At 45.2% G+C, this 22,979-nt stretch overlaps 3 protein-coding genes across 3 annotated transcripts in view; 2 read left to right on the top strand and 1 right to left on the bottom strand.

The window, feature by feature from the left end:
- The window catches only part of LOC138367232 (adhesive plaque matrix protein-like), a 55,164-nt gene extending 39,601 nt beyond the window's left edge, over positions 1–15,563 (top strand). The window contains exon 4 of the mRNA XM_069328640.1: positions 15,034–15,563. Within this exon, the coding sequence (XP_069184741.1) occupies positions 15,034–15,563 (530 nt within the window). The remainder of the gene's footprint in view (positions 1–15,033) is intronic.
- Positions 1–22,979, bottom strand: part of LOC123751843 (uncharacterized) — a 155,831-nt gene that overhangs the window by 105,157 nt on the left and 27,695 nt on the right. The window lies entirely within an intron of this gene.
- Positions 16,410–22,979, top strand: part of LOC138367231 (uncharacterized) — a 53,299-nt gene continuing 46,729 nt past the window's right edge. Inside the window, exons 1-2 of the mRNA XM_069328639.1 lie at positions 16,410–16,508; positions 17,989–18,173. Of these exons, the coding sequence (XP_069184740.1) occupies positions 16,410–16,508; positions 17,989–18,173 (284 nt within the window). The remainder of the gene's footprint in view (positions 16,509–17,988; positions 18,174–22,979) is intronic.

Raw genomic sequence — 22,979 nt, 5'->3', positions numbered from 1 at the left:
GTGACACTGTTTTACAGGAAGTTTCTGGTGTGTGACACTGTTTTACAGGAAGTTTCTGGTGTGTGGCACTGTTCTACAGGAAGTTTCTGGTGTGTGGCACTGTTCTACACGAAGTTTCTGGTGTGTGGCACTGTTTTACAGGAAGTTTCTGGTGTGTGACACTGTTTTACAGGAAGTTTCTGGTGTGTGGCACTGTTCTACAGGAAGTTTCTGGTGTGTGACACTGTTTTACAGGAAGTTTCTGGTGTGTGACACTGTTTTACAGGAAGTTTCTGGTGTGTGGCACTGTTCTACAGGAAGTTTCTGGTGTGTGGCACTGTTCTACACGAAGTTTCTGGTGTGTGGCACTGTTTTACACGAAGTTTCTGGTGTGTGGCACTGTTCTACACGAAGTTTCTAGTGTGTGGCACTGTTCTACAGGACGTTTCTGGTGTGTTAGAGGGGTAGACACAGTAAGGAAGACTTCCCCCATTGTTATAACTCCTCTCGTTATCTTCACCTCCTCCTGCTAAGGATCCGTCCAGAAAACCTTGCAACATTTCCGGCAAGATTGCAAGGAATATAATTTCACCACTGACGCTCTATTAGTTCTCAAGTTTGCAACATAAGAGCTTCATAAAAGAGTGAAGTTTTCCACAGCAAAATAACCGGGATATGAACAACATCTTGAGACTATGTACCAAGGACATTCAGAGTCACTTTTTTTTGCTGAATCCAGCTAAAATCCATGAATCCATAGAGAATCCACGGTGGATTCCTTCGTAGTGGGGGATAATTTGTTTGGGTTTCTCTTCGCAACCGTCAGGTCTAACTGTATCTCTCTGATAGTCTTAGAGAATGCAGGCGATGAGTCACAATAACGTGGCTGAAGAATGTTGACCAGACCACACACTAGAAGGTGAAGGGACGACGACGTTTCGGTCCTTCCTGGACCATTCTGAAGTCGATTGTCACCGAAACGTCGTCGTCGTCCCTTCACCTTCTAGTCTTAGAGAATATTCTTAGCTAGTTTGGGCTTCAGGAAGCTCTCTGTGTGCTCCTTGTCTGACGCCAAGTGATTGTCATGGCTGGTGTCATATGGTAGGTTGTATGCTAGTGTTGACCGTTTGGTTGTAAACTAAATTGACGGGCATACGGTTGTATACCTGTGTATGTGTATGTATGGTTGTATACCTGTGTATGTGTATGTATGGTTGTATACCTGTGTATGTGTATGTATGGTTGTATACCTGTGTATGTGTATGTATGGTTGTATACCTGTGTATGTGTATGTATTGTTGTATACCTGTGTATGTGTATGTATGGTTGTATACCTGTGTATGTGTATGTATGGTTGTATACCTGTGTATGTGTATGTATGGTTGTATACCTGTGTATGTGTATGTATGGTTGTATACCTGTGTATGTGTATGTATGGTTGTATACCTGTGTATGTGTATGTACGGTTGTATACCTGTGTATGTGTATGTATTGTTGTATACCTGTGTATGTGTATGTATGGTTGTATACCTGTGTATGTGTATGTATGGTTATATACCTGTGTATGTGTATGTATGGTTGTATACCTGTGTATGTGTATGTATGGTTGTATACCTGTGTATGTGTATGTATGGTTGTATACCTGTGTATGTGTATGTATGGTTGTATACCTGTGTATGTGTATGTATGGTTGTATACCTGTGTATGTGTATGTATGGTTATATACCTGTGTATGTGTATGTATGGTTGTATACCTGTGTATGTGTATGTATGGTTGTATACCTGTGTATGTGTATGTATGGTTGTATACCTGTGTATGTGTATGTATGGTTGTATACCTGTGTATGTGTATGTATGGTTGTAGTGATCACTTAGGAGCATGACAGTACTCTTCTCTACCGTCTGCTGCTTCGGGTCTTGTGAGTTCATGTACAGTGTGCGTCTCGGCCACATCACAATACACGTCTCAACTTCTTCACCGTGTACGTCTAGGGCACGTTACTGTGTACGTCTAGGGCACGTCACTGTGTACGTCTAGGGCACGTCACTGTGTACGTCTAGGGCACGTCACAGTGTACGTCTAGGGCACGTAACCGTGTACGTCTAGGGCACGTAACCGTGTACGTCTAGGGCACGTCACCGTGTACGTCTAGGGCACGTCACAGTGTACGTCTAGGGCACGTCACCGTGTACGTCTAGGGCACGTCACAGTGTACGTCTAGGGCACGTCACCGTGTACGTCTAGGACACGTTACTGTGAACGTCTAGGGCACGTCACCGTGTACGTCTAGGGCACGTCACTGTGTACGTCTAGGGCACGTCACAGTGTACGTCTAGGGCACGTAACCGTGTACGTCTAGGGCACGTCACCGTGTACGTCTAGGGCACGTAACCGTGTACGTCTAGGGCACGTCACTGTGTACGTCTAGGGCACGTCACTGTGTACGTCTAGGGCACGTCACAGTGTACGTCTAGGGCACGTAACCGTGTACGTCTAGGGCACGTCACTGTGTACGTCTAGGGCACGTCACTGTGTACGTCTAGGGCACGTCACAGTGTACGTCTAGGGCACGTAACCGTGTACGTCTAGGGCACGTCACCGTGTACGTCTAGGGCACGTTACTGTGAACGTCTAGGACACGTCACCGAGTACGTCTAGGGCACGTCACCCCTTACCCTTCACCTTCCCAGGCGAGAGGGGGCCCCTAGTTATCTCAGCCTTGCCTCAGAGCTCAACCCCATCAACGCTGGGACCAGTCATGAAGGTCGTGACCTCCGCATCTTGTCTAGCCCGGTTGTAGGTCTCTCTACTAAGTAGAGTTGTGGTGTTCCACAAGCCTCTTTCGTGTTATCATCTCCTGTTTTTTCAAGGATATACTTGTTCGTTGTCCATGGTAATTGTGTAACTAGCCTCAAAAGATTGTAAGTTTCCTCAGCTAAACGAACTAGACGGTTTAGTTCCTGAACCAATTATGTGCCTCTGTAACCCTTTACACCCACGGGATGGGTATGGGGTGCATAATAAAAGAAATTGAAATGGTCCACGGACGCCTGTCTAGCACCTTGTATATTGGCACAACGTCAACAATTTTCAATCAGTTTGGCAATTCTCGCCTCACCCGTCATGCTCTCTTTCCTGTCCAGTGGTTTGCATGCCTGGAGAGTGCGTGTGTATACTCACCTAGTTGTGCGTGCCGGAGGTGGAGTTTAGACTCTTTGGTCCCGCCTCTCTGCCGTCAATCAACTGGTGTACAGATTCCTGAGCCTACTGGGCTCTGTCATATCTATATTTGAAACTGTGTATGGAGTCAGCCTCCATCACATCACTGCCTAGTGCATTCCATCAGAGGCTCGAGACTGTTCAACACGCTTCCACTACACATAAAGGACATAACTGGCCGAACCCTCACAGTGTTCAAGAGAGAACTGGATAAGCACCTCCAAAGGATACCTGATCAACCAGGCTGCGATTCGTACGTCAGGCTGAGAGCAGCCACGTCCAGCAACCTGGTTGACCAGTCTAGCAACCAGGAGGCCTGGTCGACGACCGGGCCGCGGTGACGCTAAGCCCCGGAAGCACCTCAAGGAGTACTATTCAGGGGAAGCTTGTGAACGATACAAGTCCGTAATTAAGTGCCTCTTCTCTTCTTTCTTGTAAATTAGTATCACATTTGCCTTCTTCCAGCAGCTGAGGGAATTTTCCCATTTGTAGTTGAATAATTAATGATCACTGTTAGAGATACGCTGAGGAGAGAGCTTCAGCTGCTGGGCTCCGCCTCCTGTCATTGCCTCATGTATCCCCATATCTAAATACAGCTGTATTTAGGTCTTCACTACCTCCTCTCAGTCTCGTTACACGTCTTATTGACTCGAACAGTGATTAAAGACTTCATAGTGTTCCTCTTCTCTTTCCTATGCCTAATTTCTTATACACAACGTATATTAGACCAGTGCTTGAGTATGCAGCTCCAGTATGGACCCCACATGTGGTAAATCACAAGAATCAAGGTCTAAAGATAACAGAAATGAACTATGAGGATTGGTTAACCGAGCTAATATTACCGACATTGAAGATAAAAGGACGAGAGGTGATATGATCACAACGTACAAGTTACTCAGGAGAATATACAAAATGGATAGAGACAATTTTCTCCAAGTGATGAACAACAGAGGATAAAAAAGTGGAAGCTTGAAAAATATATATTTGTCTCAGATGTGTCTCAGGATATATATATATCCCGAGACAAATCTGGTGGGTTAAGCTCCCTATCCACATCTTCGAGAGGATGGGTAAGAGTACTGGAAAACCAGGAGGCATGAAAATGCAAGTTGCAATAGCAATGAGGCCGGGACTCAAGAGCTGAATCTCTCTCCCAGAAGGAAACAACTCGATAAGCACACACACACACACACACACACACACACACACATCACACACACACACACACACACACACACACACACACACACACCACACACACACACACACACACACACACACATACACACACACACACACATACACACACACACACACACACACACACACACATACACACACACACACACACACACACACAAACACACACACACACACACACACACACACACACACACACACACACACACACACACACACACACACCACCCATCCCATCGGAACAATCCCATTACCATAAAGACCGCCAAGAACCGACCTTGCGCCCTTTGACACTAGGTACAAGAATACAATGACCTGGTACTCAGGAACCGATCTCAAGCACCGTGGGGGGGGTGGGGGGGGGGGTTGAGACTCACTCTCTCGTCCACAGAAAAGAAATCAAAGAAAAGTGACAGTAATCAATATTTGATGCTGGAGAGAGGTGTTGACTCCGTGGTTGAGTGCTACACCTTCTTACAAGGTCGGGGTGACCCATGTTTGCTTGCTGGGGTCAACCCAGTTGATGCTCAAGCTCCCGGTAACCCCCGAGACTTGGAACACCAGTTGGTGCTCAGTTCCCGGTAGTCTTCGTGACTTGGAATGCTCTGAATCGTCAATGAATGTATGCAATATTGTGAGGAAAAAAACATAAGGAAAGGGCTTATTGTGCAAAACTTGATTGTCAGATTGTCATCAATTAATATCCCAGACTGTCATCAATTAATACCCCAGATTGTCATCAATTAATACCCCAGATTGTCATCAATTAATACCCCAGATTGTCATCAATTAATACCCCAGATTGTCATCAATTAATACCCCAGATTGTCATCAATTGATTCCCCAGATTGTCATCAATTAATTCCCCAGATTGTCATCAATTAATACCCCAGATTGTCATCAATTAATACCCCAGATTGTCATCAATTAATACCCCAGATTGTCATCAATTAATACCCCAGATTGTCATCAATTAATACCCCAGATTGTCATCAATTAATACCCCAGATTGTCATCAATTAATACCCCAGATTGTCATCAATTAATTCCCCAGATTGTCATCAATTAATTCCCCAGATTGTCATCAATTAATACCCCAGATTGTCATCAATTAATACCCCAGATTGTCATAAATTAATACCCCAGATTGTCATCAATTAATACCCCAGATTGTCATCAATTAATACCCCAGATTGTCATCAATTAATACCCCAGATTGTCATCAATTAATTCCCCAGATTGTCATCAATTAATTCCCCAGATTGTCATCAATTAATACCCCAGATTGTCATCAATTAATACCCCAGATTGTCATCAATTAATACCCCAGATTGTCATCAATTAATACCCCAGATTGTCATCAATTAATTCCCCAGATTGTCATCAATTAATTCCCCAGATTGTCATCAATTAATACCCCAGATTGTCATCAATTAATACCCCAGATTGTCATCAATTAATACCCCAGATTGTCATCAATTAATACCCCAGATTGTCATCAATTAATACTCCAGACTGTCATCAATAAAACCATAAATTTTCTAAATTTAAATAAAAAAAGTATGCCAATACGGACACAATGATAATGCGTGATGAATACCATGAGCCATGTCGTAGCTATGTGAGCGACGTCGTATCTAATGTGAGCGACGTCGTATCTAATGTTAGCGACGTCGTAACTTTGTAAGCGATGTTGTAAATGTTCGGAACAGACATAATTTTGAACGAGGGTCCTGTTATAATCTTTATGTGAACGTTCGTGGACGGTCAGCTTCACATTTAGGTTGGAAAATAAGTGAAAATTGGTAAACGGAAAAAGAATATGAGATAGACAGTGAGAGTGAGTGTGTACTCACCTAGTTGTGCTTGCGGGGGTTGAGCTCTGGCTCTTTGGTCCCGCCTCTCAACCGACAATCCACTGATGTACAGATTCCTGAGCCTACTGGGCTCTATCATATCTCCTTTTGAAACTGTGTATGGAGTCAGCCTCCACGACATCACTGCCTAATGCATTCCACTTGATAACTACTCTAACACTGAAAAAGTTCTTTCTAACGTCTCTGTGGCTCATTTAGGTACTCAGTCTCCACCTGTGTCCCCTTGTTCGCGTTCCAACCGTGTTAAAAAGTTTATCCTTATCTACCCCGTCAATTCCTCTGAGAATTTTGTAGGTAGTGATCATGTCTCCTCTTACTCCTGTGTCTTCCAATGTCGTGAGGTGCATTTCACGCAGCCTTTCCTCGTAACTCATGCCTCTTAGTTCTAGGACTAGTCTAGTGGCATACCTCTGAACTTTTTCCAGCTTCGTCTTGTGCTTGATAAAAATTTAGAAATCTCCATACACAGTTTCAAGTGCAGATATTATATAAAGCCCAGTAGGCTTAGGAACCTTTATACCAGTTAACTGACGGTTGAGAGGCGGGACCAAAGAGCCGAAGCTCAAGATCCTGCTGGCACAGTGGTAACACATACGCCCGGCGGCTCGCGAGCGGTTTCTCAGGTTCGAGTCCTGGCCAGGGAGGACTGGTTTGGCGTCAATCGTTAGCTCTTGGCCCCTGTTCAGCCAGCAGTAATTGGGTACCTGGTTGTTGTACCCGTGTTCCAGGGAGGCTAGTGGCCAAGGCTTACCATGAACTATGGGAAGGAAAAGTGCTCAGTGAAAGTCATGTTGAAGCAGTGAGTGACTCGAACACGGGTTCTGGTGAACCCCAGACACCAGCCCCTAACCGACTCAGCCATGATGGTGATGTAAGTGTGTGTGTGTGTGTGTGTGTGTGTGTGTGTGTGTGACAGACAGATAGACAGACGAACACGTCTACAAACAAAAGACAGAACAAAATATACAACCAGACTTAAACACACACACACACACACACACACACACACACACACACACACACACACACACACTCACACACACACACACACACACACACACACACACACACACACACACACACACACACACACAAACACAAACAAAACATGAGCTAACACACATACACATACACACACACACAAACTTAAACCATTTATATTTCTAAGTACACACACTCACTCACAAAATAAAACAGAGAGCTACCCATATACCCAGCGAGAGATGTACACGAAGCCCCACTCACAGTTCCACGCAGCTTTAATACGGCTTCACGTATGATTGTATTTGTCCCGCGAAATTCATTTGTAAAAACTTTTGCGAGACCCAAATTTTTTTTTGGGAGGGGACGGTACTTTTTATTTTTATTGCAGTATCTTTGGTACGCAATTTTTTTATTTAATTTTTTAATTTTTTTAGATATCTATATCTACGTCAAGCATAAATAAGAAGCCGGGTACCAAAGGGGCGTTCCAGAGGCGGGCTAAAGTTTCAGTTGGAGAACAGATAAGTGTCTCTAAGACTCTTGCTTATTGTGTGTGATGGTGGTTCAGTAGGTAGAGCTACAGGCTGCTGATTCAGGGATCTGTGTTTTGAGAGAGAGAGAGAGAGAGAGAGAGAGAGAGAGAGAGAGAGAGAGAGAGAGAGAGAGAGAGAGAGAGAGAGAGAGAGAGAGAGAGAGAGAGAGAGAGAGAGAGAGAGAGAGAGAGAGAGAGAGAGAGAGAGAGAGAGAGAGAGAGACAGACAGACAGACAGTTATGAATTAAGGTTAGTTATAACCTTAAATTGACATCAATGCTGCCAGGCTCAGTACTAATTAAAATGCATATAAAAATGCAGTTATTACCCAGTTGTCAGCAATTTAATTAAATCAAAATGATAATTTTTCATGAATCCATATTCATGCATAGAGAGAGAAAGAGAGAGAGAGAGACAGACAGAGAGAGACAGACAGAGAAAGACAGGCAGAGAGAGAGACAAACAGACAGATAAACAGACAGGCACAGAGCCGGGCAGGAAGTGTCGTTGAATCATTCATTCCAACACTTCTTTCACTAACCAATCTCATCATTCCAAAACTTCCTTCACTAACCAATCTCATCATTCCAAAACTTCCTTCACTAACCAATCTCATCATTCCAAAACTTCCTTCACTAACCAATCTCATCATTCCAACACTTCTTTCACTAACCAATCTCATCATTCCAACACTTCCTTCACTAACCAATCCACTAAGCATTACAGTTATGTTTGCCAGAGCCGTCGTACTTCTGGCTACATTCCAATCCACGGGGCTATTGTTTCTGCACTTCCAATCCTCTGTCTTGTCAATCCCCCTTACCGCCATATGTCTGGCTCTCCTAACAAGCAAACCATCATTCTCGACCCCCTTTCAGGTGGTGTTCGTTATTGCCTCCTTACGGCCTCGTTTGACCTGGTTCCAACCACAAAAACGCCCTGTTACCTACTAACGAGGATCCTTACCAATTAGTGAAAATGCGTTCTTTTACCCATAAACACCATTTCATTTTGGGACACATGTCACACAGATGTTATATTCTGTTAATGAATGTCACAGAGCGACGGTCTCGCTTCATGCAGGTCGGTGTTCAATCCCCGACCGTCTGAGTAGTTGGACATATAGTCGTAATGGCTTGGCGCTTTCCCCCTGATAGTTTCCCTCGCGGGGTTGCACTCGCATATTTACCCTTAAATTGCTGTGCTTGCGGGGGGTTGAAACTGAATTCTTGAGTCGACTTATGCTCACTCGCAAGGGGATATATAAGGATATATAAAGATGGTCTTACCTAACGGCATGCATCACCGAGCTGCAGTTCTTGGTTACCGCCTTTCCGTCTGTCTAATCCATTATCCTCCGAATATTTTGTCCCTTAGGTTCAGTTTCCGGTTTTTTTTTCTTCAAGTTCAATCCACTCACTGTCAACATGCAAAATAAATACTTGTTTGTGAGGTACGTACGTGTGTGTGTGTGTGTGTGTGTGTGTGTGTGTGTGTGTGTGTGTGTGTGTGTGTGTGTGTGTGTGTGTGTGTGTGTGTGTGTGTGTGTGTGGTGAGTGTGTGAGCGCGCGCGTGTGTGTGTGTGTGTGTGTGTGGTGTGTGTGTGTGTGTTGGGTGCCTAGCTAGTTAACATTCAAATGCTTCCTGACAGAGTCTCTGCTCTCTGCGATTAACCCTCTTAACTCGCCGGCTGGAAAATCCTCCCCAACAGCCCAGCAGCTTTCTGGTGAAATCGGCCTAATAGACGAGGGGCCGGGAGGGCACAAAAGCTTCTGGCCCTTCCCTTCCTTATCCCAGCTCCTCTTCCTCCTGTCGTTCCTCCTCCGAAACCAGAGGCGCAGTAAATCGAGAAAGGAAGGAGAAGGGAACTTCGGTCTTATATTAGTTGCTTGGAGGGACTATTTTCCTTCAGTTCAGCCGTAGCTTCCTACTGCATTGCCGATGTTTCTAACATTCCCTAAAGCGTGGGCTTGATATAAGTGGAATGCTGGGCACGTTTGTGTTTAAATGGGATTAAGGTGGAGGGGTGAAACGGGAGGTGGAAAAACATGCCCCTAATATGATTAAAAAGTACACATCAAACACACCCAGACACACACACACAGGCTGGAGGCTGACTCCATACACAGTTTCAAATGTAGATATGATAGAGCCCAGTAGGCTCAGGAATCTGTACACCAGTTGATTGACAGTTGAGAGGCGGGACCAAAGAGACAAAGCTCAACCTCCGCAAGCACAAATAGGTGAGTACAAACAGGTGAGTACACACACACACACACACACACACACACACACACACACACACACACACACACACACACACACACACACGGGTGGACACAGGTGGAAACTGAGTACCCACATGAGCCACAGGGACGTTAGAAGGAACTTTTTCAGTATCAGAGTAGTTAACGTATGGAATGCATTAGGAAGTGATGTGGTGGAGGCTGACTCCATACACAGTTTCAAATGTAGATATGATAGAGCCCAGTAGGCTCAGGAATATGTACATCAGTTGATTGACGGTTGAGAGGCGGGACCAAAGAGCCAAAGCTCAACCCCCGCAAGCACAAATAGGTGAATTCACGCTTAAATTTAACTGCAAGAATATCTAGGAGCGTACATCAATGTGAGTACGTCCACGCACTCAGGCTGGTGAGTACACACACACACACACAGCCCTGGAGTGCACTCACGCATACACTCAGCCTGGAAGGTCATTGTGAGTGTACAGACCGCCAGCGTGGACTCTGGTGCTTAAGAGTCAAGAGTGTCAAGAGAAGAACGATGAAGTCAATATAATAACAAGAGAAGCGTGCCCGGCTCTTGGCGTCTCGGCTCTCACACACTCTCCCTCTACACTCACCTACTGCTGCCTGCACGGGCGGGCACTAGCTCTTGGACCCCGCTTGTCTAGCCATGACTCCTGACTTATTTTTCCCTCTCATGTTTACTTTTTTTTTGTTTAATTGTAAATGGAGTTCGCCTCTAAAACCTGCTCCTTTCATTCGTTCCATTTTCACATTACTTTTACGCTAAATGAAAAGTTTCTAACATCTAACTCATTCGAGAATCACGCCTCCGCCCGTGCTCTACTTTTCTATAGGTATTCATTGCGAATGTTTCCTATTTCTCCACTCTGTGAAGCCCTCTAAGTATTTTATATGTCTCTATCATGGCTCCCCTCACTCTTCGCTATTCTAGCGTTGTTAGGATTAGTTCCTTCAGTCTCTCTTCATACCCTGTTCCTCGCAAGTCTAGAACGAGCTTCGTTGCACATGTTAGTGTTTTTCCGTTAGTGCTCTTGCCTATCTCTCAAGTTTGTGTGGTAATGTCTTGTGAGGACCTGTATCAAAGGCTTCTTGGCAGCCCAGAAATAAGAATCTGTTCAGCCTTTTCTGCGCCACCTTATTTTCGTTATCTTAGCATAGAACTCTAGAAGAAGAAGTTCTGGAGAAGAAACTCTTACTGGTTTTCTCTTTCTGTGTCTCTGTTTATCCTTTTTATCTCGCCTCTTCTCATTTTTTAATTTTACTCAGGCTTGGGATCACTAACCCCAGACACGTTCCAAACGCGTCCAGCAGCCTAGGGATGGATAACCACTGATGGAGTCATGTTCTCGAAAAATAGGCAGTTCCAGCATGAGATTCTTGATGAGTGAAACTCATCCAAAGTTTTAATGAATAATAGGGAGAAGGGGCAAGCAATCCAAGAGAGTGGTGCATACTCAAGATGGGATCGAACCTGTGCTTCATATAAGGTTTTAATAGCCTGTCAAGAAGGTGTCAAATGCAGCATAGAGCTGTACGTTTCCTGACTGCCTTGTGGGTTAGGTTGAGCACCTGGCTTTTCATGGTCACTGAAGAGGTAATCGTCATTCCCAATATGGCAACTTCATCACTAAGCCATAGGTTTCTGGCACTCATTTGTATGCCGGTTTGCTTTGCAATATCAATATTTGCAATATTGTTATCATCATCGCCATTGTTTTCTCAGCTGCAACTGTGAGCTGCCACCATAGCCTTCCGCGGGAAGATTTTGCTGAGCGCTGGTCGCTAATGACCCTGGTAGCAGTTAGCATTTCTTTTTCTTCCTTATGTAAAGATAAGAGAACAGTTATCAACAGAGGCCCAAGCTTCAGGAATGAAGAGTAAGGGGGTCACTGAAGACTGTCTGTCTGTCTGTCTGTCTGTCTGTCTGTCTGTCTGTCTGTCTGTCTGTCTGTCTGTCTGTCTGTCTCTTCCTCCCCGCTACCTTTGTGTTGCAGGGTTATTACCTAGCGGAAATTTGTCAATCGTGTCTGGTATATTATATTATATCTCCCCTCCCCCCTTCCTTTCTCCCTTTTCCCCCCTCCCCTTCTCCCCCATCCTCTATCATCCCCTCCCCACCCCCCTCCTCCTCTCCTACTCATTACCTTTGACTCAAACAGCAAACAACGGAAGAAACGAAGCTGGGGGGTAGTTAAGATACAGCACAAACAGTTCGGTAAACAGTAATTAATGCCAGGCACACAAGCCGTGCCATAATCTACAGTCTGAGTCAACTTTACAGCGGGGGAGGGGGAGAGAGAGAGAGAGAGAGAGAGAGAGAGAGAGAGAGAGAGAGAGAGAGAGAGAGAGAGAGAGAGAGAGAGAGAGAGAGAGAGAGAGCTGAAGATTCACACCCTGCCAGTGAAGTATTTCAATTCACATGTTGCATATTTGAGTAGTTGGTGTGTTTGTGTATCTCAGGGAATCATCGTGGACGTGTGTGTGGTGTGTGTGTGGGGGGGAGGGAGGGGGGGGAGGGGAGGCCTAGAGGTCGTATGTGATCATGTGTACTGACCTGGACGTGCGGGAAGGGAAGGTCGAGCGCCAGCTGCCAAGACCTGCCTGGGGTATTATTATATGAATGCCGTGAGACATGCCTTGTGTTGCTTAGCTTTATTTCGGCTTTTTCTTGCATAAAAACCTAAGAAGGAATGAAAGAGCAGAAGGCCTATTGACCCACAAGGATAATATATATATATATATATATATATATATATATATATATATATATATATATATATATATATATATATATATATATATATATATATATATATATATATATATATTCAAACTCATTCGCATGTGTGTCTAACCTTCTCTGGAAACAATCCGGTGATCCTTTAACTGCTATATTACCCGGTAATTAGTTCACTGATGTGTCACGTTTGCGTTGAATTTTTTTCTGATATCCCTATGGCTCGTCCCTCTCTTTCCCTCTCTCGTCCTACTGTTCCTTTGAACCTTGCTTCTTTGTTTCTTTGGAAACCCTTTTTGAAACTTGAAACATCTCATCTGTTCCTTGTTTGGTGCGGTTCATCTCCTCAGCCTCGTAGCGTTTTGCAAGGTTAAATCTTCCTCGCGGTTGCTTGGAAGGTTGCCAGTGTGGTGCCGGCTTCTGATGTTCTTCTGAGAATGGGCGCTTCTGGCCCTCGGGTCTGGGTCCGAGTCCACTTCCCGGTGTTTATCCTATGATGCGGGAGATTCTCTCGCCTTCGTTTCGTACCGATTCTGGAATCCTCTTTTAGTCCTGTTTCAATTCTCAAACATTGCATTTGTCAAGGTTAAAGTCTATTGGCCAGTTTTTCAGAGCTCTGTTTGAGTGTTCGCCTTCGCCTGCCTTAACTCGTCTCAGAAATACTGTTGGCTAAACGTTACCAACACAGCAGTACAACACAAGAACCTCTTTACGGGCTCACCATAGCCCGTGCTACATAGACATTTCGTTCTGAGTAGGTAAATCTAAAACAACAACAACAACAACACAGGAAGAATACGAGATTCAACATTCATGGAAGTAAGAACAGATGGTGACAAGTGTTTAAAGGTGGGGACAGATGGGGACAGGTGAGGACAGGTGAGGATAGGCGAGGACAGGTAGGGACAGATGATGGGTTATCCGCGCCACCTGTACATAGAAACGAGATCCATGGCCACCATGGCTCTTCAAGTTACGATACACGGAACAAAACGTCTTATCACCTACCCCTCTTCTACGCCTTCCAGACGAGTCCCACCCTAAGACTCGAAACCTGAAAGTCTTGACACCACGTCTGATGCCGTAAGATGAAACCATTTGTCTCAGACACGTCTGGATGAGACTGATAACTATAAGCCCATGGACAATCCCTATGATGGAGTGATCCCCCTCCGGGTCCACTGCTTTTCCATAGGTCTAAGTTATGAGCCTTAGAGAAGGAGGAGGAGGAGGAGGAGGGCGGTGTGGAAGGCCCGTCTACCATTCACATACCTGTAATAAATGAAACACAAGGCCTATAGAACACTCTCAACACACTAACATGAACAACAATAAGAAAATGTTATTTCATTACAAGATATTATTACATAAACGCATAAGAGGATATAAGAATTTTAGCACACTGCAGAAGGTCTATATTAGCCCAAACAAGGCAGCTCCTATTCGTAACCACTCAAAATTGAGTCATATATATGTCTAACCTCCGCTTGAAACAATACAGTGATCCCACGTCTATTATGTTACCAGGAAACAGTCAATCACCTTATTTCCAAACCAGTATTTACCCAGGTCATTCCTGAATCTAAATGAATTCAGACACAAGATATTGTATCATTAATATCATTATTTTTTACTATAAATAACATTTACAATGAAAATTGGATTAATAACTCCATTAAACAATATTAATAATAGTGATAATAATAATAATACAATATTATTTATTGTATTATTAAATATTATTATCAGTAATTTCTACTATGTCAAAAATTTATATTTATTTATGTCTCCCAATTTTATTTAGTGTCTCATTGAGAGATTAAATACATAACCTAACCTAACACACCCTAAGGTAAGATGAAAAAGGAATGGGGATAGATAAATAAAAGGAATGGGGATAGATAAAAAAGAAATGGGATAAGACCCTTGAGAATCTGAGATAGGATTATCTCAGCAGAGACAACAACAGGAAGAGAGGGGGAGAGAAAGAGAAGAACATGATAGAATAACAAGCGGAGAACTGCCAATTAAGACGGAGCAGGAGGAGGAGGAAGAGAAGACTAAGAAAGGAGACGAGGACTAGAAAATGCAGAGTCGAGGACAAGGAAAAAATTCTTGCCCTTCTACCTCTCTTCTCTCCTTCATTCCATTTCTCTTCGCCTCTAATCCTTCTCCCTCAAGACATTCACTCTAATGAAAATTTCCTCCTTTACCTGTTCTCTCCTCTCAGTTCCCTCGTTTAACCCTCGCAGCAGCAGACCAAGCCTGCTTCCCCTCGCAGCAGCAGACCAAGCCTGCTTCCCCTCGCAGCAGCAGACCAAGCCTGCTTCCCCTCGCAGCAGACCAAGCCTGCTTCCCCTCGCAGCAGACCAAGCCTGCTTCCCCTCGCAGCAGCAGACCAAGCCTGCTTCCCCTCGCAGCAGCAGACCAAGCCTGCTTCCCCTCGCAGCAGCAGACCAAGCCTGCTTCCCCTCGCAGCAGACCAAGCCTGCTTCCCCTCGCAGCAGCAGACCAAGCCTGCTTCCCCTCGCAGCAGCAGACCAAGCCTACTTCCCCTCGCAGCAGACCAAGCCTGCTTCCCCTCGCAGCAGCAGACCAAGCCTGCTTCCCCTCGCAGCAGACCAAGCCTGCTTCCCCTCGCAGCAGACCAAGCTTGCTTCCCCTCGCAGCAGCAGACAAAGCCTGCTTCCCCTCGCAGCAGCAGACCAAGCTTGCTTCCCCTCGCAGCAGACCAAGCCTGCCACATACACAGCAGACTGAGCGAGCTCCGCTCGTAGCAAACAAAGCCAATTCCCCTTGCAGCAGACTAAATCTGCCTAATCCATTCAGAGTAGATTAAGCCAGCTATCACAGCAGACCAAGCCAGACCCCCTGACAACAGACCAAGCCAGATCCCGTCGTTACACCTTACATTATCCCCTCAACGGAAGCTTTCACACAGCCTCTTAATTATGAGAAGCAGTTGGTGAAGGAAGTGGTGGAGGAGAGAGAGAGAGAGAGAGAGAGAGAGAGAGAGAGAGAGAGAGAGAGAGAGAGAGAGAGAGAGAGAGAGAGAGAGAGAGAGAGAGAGAGAGAGAGAGAGAGAAGGGGGACGTAAAGGGACAGATACAGACAGAGAGGGAGTTAGAGTTATCCGGTCTATATACACATAGACGGTTTATATATAGAGACATAGAGAGATATAGACACAAAAATAATAAAATGTCTCATCACGAAAAGTGCACCCAACACACTGGAACACGCACACACACACACACACACACACACACACACACACACACACACACACACACACACACACACACACACACTCACACACACACACATTCAATAGCGTTATAGAGTGAGAAAGTGTGCTCCTTAAGATTCACGAACACACACTGATACGGGCGAAGGAGTACCTGTCAGACCCGAGCCAAATATGCTGCGATATCAGACTGTCAGCAGAGGATCACTACCAGGATTTATCCCGTGCCTTCGTCAATGACGCGACCGAGGAAGAAGACTACAACACCTTCCGGGCTTGATAACAGAGGTTTGAATGATGAATGGCTGCAAGACATTAACCCAACTAAATGTAGGATGATGAAATAGGTGGAGAAAGCGATGAGATCACGAGGCCATTGTACAATCATGCCAAGGCGGCTACTAGAGTCGAAAGAACTGGATCTAAGAGCAGATGTAACGCCAAGCCTGGATCCTGAGGTACTCATTGGTACAAACACATAAAGGATATATAAACAAAGCCAGCAAATGTCCGGGTTTGCTGCCAGGAAATTGACACAGAAGGTCTTCATGGTACACTATACTACCTATACAAATCCTGTAGCGAAGCATCACCCTCACGTGAATGCCGATCTTCCTAAAAAACACGAAACGAAACGTCATTTATCTTAAGATTATTCCCACAACTGAGAATATTGGAAAAAGAAACAGAGAGGGCGCTGGATCTTATCACAGTAGATAATTTATGGGGAAAAGAGAGGAGGTAAGATGTTGACAAAGCTCAAGTTCATTGACATATTAGATAAGATCGAAAGGTTTATCATGTCTACCCGCATAGCGAGAGGCTGAGGAGACAAGACGTAGATGAAAGAGAGATTTAAGGGAACATTTCGTTAGTCTGAGAGTACTGAGACAAGAAAACAAATTAGAGGAGTCTGTATGTATTCGACGCGAATTTCATATGTAGTTTTAAATGTAAATATGTCAGAAATCTATAGTTGGTCCTGAGCTAAAACACCAGCTGCACAGGAGAGCCCCAAGAGCTACAGCTCGGTCCAACAGACGTACTTTCTAGGTGAGTAAACAATTTGGTTGATCAAAGCGGCAGCAGCTGCAACAACCTTGCTAAGGTTGTGCAACTGTTCACTCCCAGACCGTTGGAGAAAGCTCTCGCGGTCCCAGTGAACGAGGTAGTTGGAAGAGGAACAACCACTGAACTACCGACCAATAACACGCATCCCCCCTCCCCCCCCTCCCCCCCCACCTGCAGGTTACTAGAACAACTCCTACTCGAGTCAGGATTTAATTTATCAGGATAAATTTACATTCGCCTCCCTCCCTCGTAGCACCCATCCTTATCCTAAATTCTCCCTTCTCCCTCTTCCCTTCCCTTCCCTTCCACCCTATCCACACCAACTCCTCTTGCTCCCTCGATTCTCTTCTCTCACCTCTCCTCTTCTCTCCCACACCTTAATCTCACTTTCCAAGTCTCTTTATTAGAAGACAGAAGGAAAATTTCCCAAAACATTCCAGCATCCGGCTGACAGACACCACGACTGACGCCTGACTGACATTTGACACATAATCTGCAGAGTTTTTACCTCTCTCTCTCTCTCTCTCTCTCTCTCTCTCTGTCTCTCTCTCTCTCTCTCTCTCTCTCTCTCTCTCTCTCTCTCTCTCTCTCTCTCTCTCTCTCCTTTCATCTGTTTTCTCTACAAATAACTATTCTGTAGTCTTTCCCTCATCATTGCCAGTGGTGTAGAGCGGAGGTGGTTATTGCTGTGGCCTCTGTAGCAAGGTAGAGCACTCCAAGGGCAGAGCACTCCGGGGGACAGAGCACACCGAGGGCAGAGCACTCCAGGGGCAGAGCACTCCAGGGGCAGAGCACTCCGGGGGCACGCCCCCCTGGCCAGGGCTGTACGCCAACACTCTCCCTTAACACCTGGTTGTGTTATCTCAGACCAAGGAGGTTGTTCTTGGAGATTATCCCTCGAGTGGGGTGAGGAGCAAGGAGAAGGAGAAAGAGGAGGAGCAGGGGGAGGAGCGGGGGGAGGAGCAGGAGGAGGAAGAGGAAGAGGAAGAGGAGGAGAGGGAAAAGAATGAGACAGCAACTTCGCACACTTTTCGTTCTTCATTAACTCCGAGGTAACGCTGCTCCTGAGAGCCTTCAGCTGTGGACGCGAAGGGCAAGGGCGAGGGTAAGAGGCAGCGGAGAGGGCAAGGGAGAGGGTAAGAGGCAGCGGAGAGGGCAAGGGAGAGGGTAAGAGGCAGTGGAGAGGGCAAGGGAGAGGGTAAGAGGCAGTGGAGAGGGCAAGGGAGAGGGTAAGAGGCAGCGGAGAGGGCAAGGGAGAGGGTAAGAGGCAGTGGAGAGGGCAAGGGAGAGGGTAAGAGGCAGCGGAGAGGGCAAGGGAGAGGGTAAGAGGCAGTGGAGAGGGCAAGGGAGAGGGTAAGAGGCAGTGGAGAGGGCAAGGGAGAGGGTAAGAGGCAGTAGAGAGGGCAAGGGAGAGGGTAAGAGGCAGTGGAGAGGGCAAGGGAGAGGGTAAGAGGCAGTGGAGAGGGCAAGGGAGAGGGTAAGAGGCAGTGGAGAGGGCAAGGGAGAGGGTAAGAGGCAGCGGAGAGGGCAAGGGAGAGGGTAAGAGACAGTGGAGAGGGCAAGGGAGAGGGTAAGAGGCAGTGGAGAGGGCAAGGGAGAGGGTAAGAGGCAGTGGAGAGGGCAAGGGAGAGGGTAAGAGGCAGTGGAGAGGGCAAGGGAGAGGGTAAGAGGCAGTGGAGAGGGCAATGGAGAGGGTAAGAGGCAGTGGAGAGGGCAAGGGAGAGGGTAAGAGGCAGCGGAGAGGGCAAGGGAGAGGGTAAGAGGCAGTAGAGAGGGCAAGGGAGAGGGTAAGAGGCAGCAGGAGGCCAGAGTAGAGAACATGGAAAGAAGAGGTAGAGACGAGAGGAGAAAAAACAATAAAGGGAATTTATAAACATATTTCCTCATTGCGAAGTGATAGAAGCAGATAGATGGAGAAGATAAGTGAATAGAGATGGAATAGGTGAAAGAAAGAGCTGGAGGGTGGGGGGGGGGCGGGGAATAGAATGGAAAGGATAGGTACACTAACCATCCACTCACAGCTTGAGACAATTGAATGACATGCCATGCTTTAGGGTGATGCTAACAGTTGACCAGACCACACACTAGAAGGTGAAGGGACGACGACGTTTCGGTCCGTCCTGGACCATTCTCAAGTCGATTGTACGACTTGAGAATGGTCCAGGACGGACCGAAACGTCGTCGTCCCTTCACCTTCTAGTGTGTGGTCTGGTCAACATACTTTAGCCACGTTATTGTGACTCCTCGCCTGCATGCTAACAGCCAGGTAAATTCCTTCCCACACTGGATTTCCACCACACGTACATTCCTCAATCGGACAGCAACTTAGAGCCTAAGGCATACCTCGTACCTTCTTATCAAAAGATGTTACAAAAACCTTGTTTGAAGAACAAGTTCGATCCCATCGTGGGGTATGCACCGCTCTCATCAACAGCCTGGCCCTGAACCGTGCGAGAATACTCGTGCCAAGTCTGGTGGCATAGACGATGATATAGTGACCAGTGCCACCCATTCTGGTGGCACTGGTCAATACATCAGCGTCAACAACACCGGAGAGTTGTTAGCCACTTCACTGTTATGTACAATGTCAATAATGTCAAAGTTCCTCACCAGGCTGAACTTCTGGGGGACAAGCAGCAGGTGGCACTCACAACATAAGGCGCTCAGCCTCAGCTGGCTGTGTCATTCGCAAGAAAAATATCACGCTATCAGCGTATATTCATTCTTAAGCTGACTAGCATTTCGAAAATATTCGCTTAATATATTTTGGTGTACATAAAATCAAGTGAAGCGGCCACATGAAGACTCTGGCTCACGGGTCCAACAACTAATAACATGCTTGGCAAGTAGATGAGTCTATTGGGACAAGCTTGAGATGAGCTAATGTAAAAATAACAGCTCAAGTTCGTTAGGATCCTATATATCGTTCCTAGTGAACACTACTTAATAATAGTTTTAAAAGAGTATGAGAGAGAGAGAGAGAGAGAGAGAGAGAGAGAGAGAGAGAGAGAGAGAGAGAGAGAGAGAGAGAGAGAGAGAGAGAGAGAGAGAGAGAGAGAGAGAGAGAGAGAGAGAGACAGAGAGACAGACAGACAGACAGACAGACAGACAGACAGACAGACAGACAGACAGAGACAGACAGAGACAGAGACAGAGGAAGGAAGGAAGAAAGGGAGGAAGAGAGAGAGGGACGCATAGAGGGAGGAAGAGAGAGAAAGTGAATTAGGGAGAAAGGGAGATTGAAACACAGATAGAAAGAATAAATTAACGTGAAACAGAGCAAGACACGCAGTAGTCCACATTAACGTTAACTCAGGGATCACGCCAGTTAATGTGGCTCGGGTCATCAACAATGCACAGACTCTGAGAGATAAATTAACAAGTAGATTAACGGACTTTACAAATGTTGCAATTTAACCAAAAAAAAAAGTTATTCAGCCGAGTTAATTATTGTTATTGCTTTTGCAATTAAAATTATTGCCAATAGCATTATTTCTAGGTCTCTGAATTATTTTAATAATTATTTTTATTATAAACATTTTCAATTACTATTAGTAATATTACTTTTATCATTACTGTTATTAAACAGTAGGAAACAGTAAATGGCATTAATATCATTATGCATAAATTATTGAAGCACTCCGGGGGATACGAACCAACGTTCTGGGTCATTGCCCGCGCCTTTTAACTCACTCGACCACGACGATATATTATAAGTAACTTAACCTTAGAATACTTAATTAAGAGCATATATCTAAGTCAAAGGTTGACTTAGGGAATACAATGAAACAGTTATCATTTTTCCTTCTCTTTATCTTCCTCTTCTCTTTATTGTCATTACTATTACTATTCTTATTAATCCTGCTACTACTACTACTACTACTACTACTACTACTACTACTACTACTACTACTACTACTACTACTACTATTACTACTACTACTAGTAATAGTCACTATCCTCACCCACATCCAAAACATATCCATTCGTAAAACACGTAAAATGAACCCTTTTCGAAATGGGGTTCGAAATTTCGAAATTCGTTTATTGAATATTAAATTTGAGTTATAGAATTTAATAATATTTTACGATTTGCTCCTCAAATCTTGGATTGTCGAGCGATACTATTATGAGCAAAAGAATTAAAGGGGCAAAATTATTCTTGTGAATTCTCTCTCTCTCTCTCTCTCTCTCTCTCTCTCTCTCTCTCTCTCTCTCTCTCTCTCTCTCTCTCTCTCTCTCTCTCTCTCTCTCTCGTATTCTTCTATACTGAATCAGAAACGAACATTATTCTCTGGAAAATTGTTCAACGTAGAGATAGTGAAGAATAAATTATGGAAACTTGTGATGGTATAAGAAAAAAAAAAGATATGAAACTTAATTTACTATCATTTTTGCATTTAGAAAACTTGAATAAAATCATTCTCAAAAATATACCTTGAGTGTAGTCTATAAAATGTCAGAAGGGGCGAAACGATAATGCAACCTGCACGGGCTGCGAGCAGCCGCGTCCAACAGCCTGGTTGACCACTCCAGCAAACCAGGAGGCCTGGTCGGGGACCGGGCCGCGGAGACATTGAGCCCCGGACTCATCGCAAGGACTCCATTGCAGAAGAAATAAAGGAGTACATGACAGTGTCAGACCACGGAGGAAGAATTGAAACAGGAGTTTCCTTAAGTACTTTCGTATATTAATACATCTTCAGAAAGGATATATATATGTATAACTATAGTTATAAATATAATATATGTAAAGGAGTATATGTATAACTATAGTCCCACCTAACAGCTGGGTGGGCAGCTCTTCGGATTCGTAGTCCTGAGGTTCCAGGTTCGATCCCCGGTGAAGGCGGAAACAAATGGGCAAAATGTTTATTTCACCCTGATGCCCCCTGTTACCTAGCAGTAAATAGATACCGGGGAGTTAGACAGCTGCTACGGGCTGCTTCCTGACGGGTGTGTAACAAAAAGGAGGCCTGGTCGAGGACCGGGCCGCGGGGACGCTAAGAAATCATCTCAAGATAACCTTAAGATAACCGGACTTACACAATACATTACCCCTCAACAAATACCGGATAAATGAGACAGAAAACATAGCAACAATAGTCAATACGTCGATATTTCCTTCCTCCTCCACTTGAAGAATTGAGGATCAAAGATACCAACAGGAACATAATTTGAGGAGGGGGGGGGGGGGTAATATCCCCCCCTCAAAAGGCCAACTAAAATATAGTGCGGTAATCTGTTTTACAAGATGACTGCCGGGGGGGGGGGGGGGCAGAGCGGTCCATTTTAGGATCAGCGGCTAGATACATGAGATCTGAGGGAAGAAGACAGTGTTTTATGGGTATTGTGTAAATTTTACACCCAGAGAGCAGGAGTCATGGAAGCAATGGTCAGAGAGAGAGAGAGAGAGAGAGAGAGAGAGAGAGAGAGAGAGAGAGAGAGAGAGAGAGAGAGAGAGAGTCTGCAGCTGGGAGCCTAAAGTCTCTTACTAGAGAGAGAAGGTCAAGAGCAATGATGCAAGAAAGGTCCCTGAAACAGATGGAGAATGAGGGGTATAGAGGGAGATTGTCTTACCAGCCATTTGATGGAAGTACGCAAGGGTAGAGGAGGTTATCTTGAGGTTATAGGTTATCTTGAGATGATTTCGAGGCTTTTTAGTGTCCCCGCGGCCCGGTCCTCGACCAGGCCTCCACCCCCAGTAAGCAGCCCGTGACAGCTGACTAACACCCAGGTACCTATTTTACTGGTTGTCTTGTGAAAAATTACAGTAGCTGCGGAGACTAGAAATATCTTTTACATGTTGACCAGACCACACACTAGAAGGTCAAGGGACGACGACGTTTCGGTCCGTC

The sequence above is a fragment of the Procambarus clarkii genome, chromosome 21, assembly GCF_040958095.1.
Source record: "Procambarus clarkii isolate CNS0578487 chromosome 21, FALCON_Pclarkii_2.0, whole genome shotgun sequence".
In the NCBI taxonomy this organism is placed as follows: domain Eukaryota; kingdom Metazoa; phylum Arthropoda; class Malacostraca; order Decapoda; family Cambaridae; genus Procambarus; species Procambarus clarkii.
This window is presented reverse-complemented; position numbering and strand designations above follow the sequence as displayed.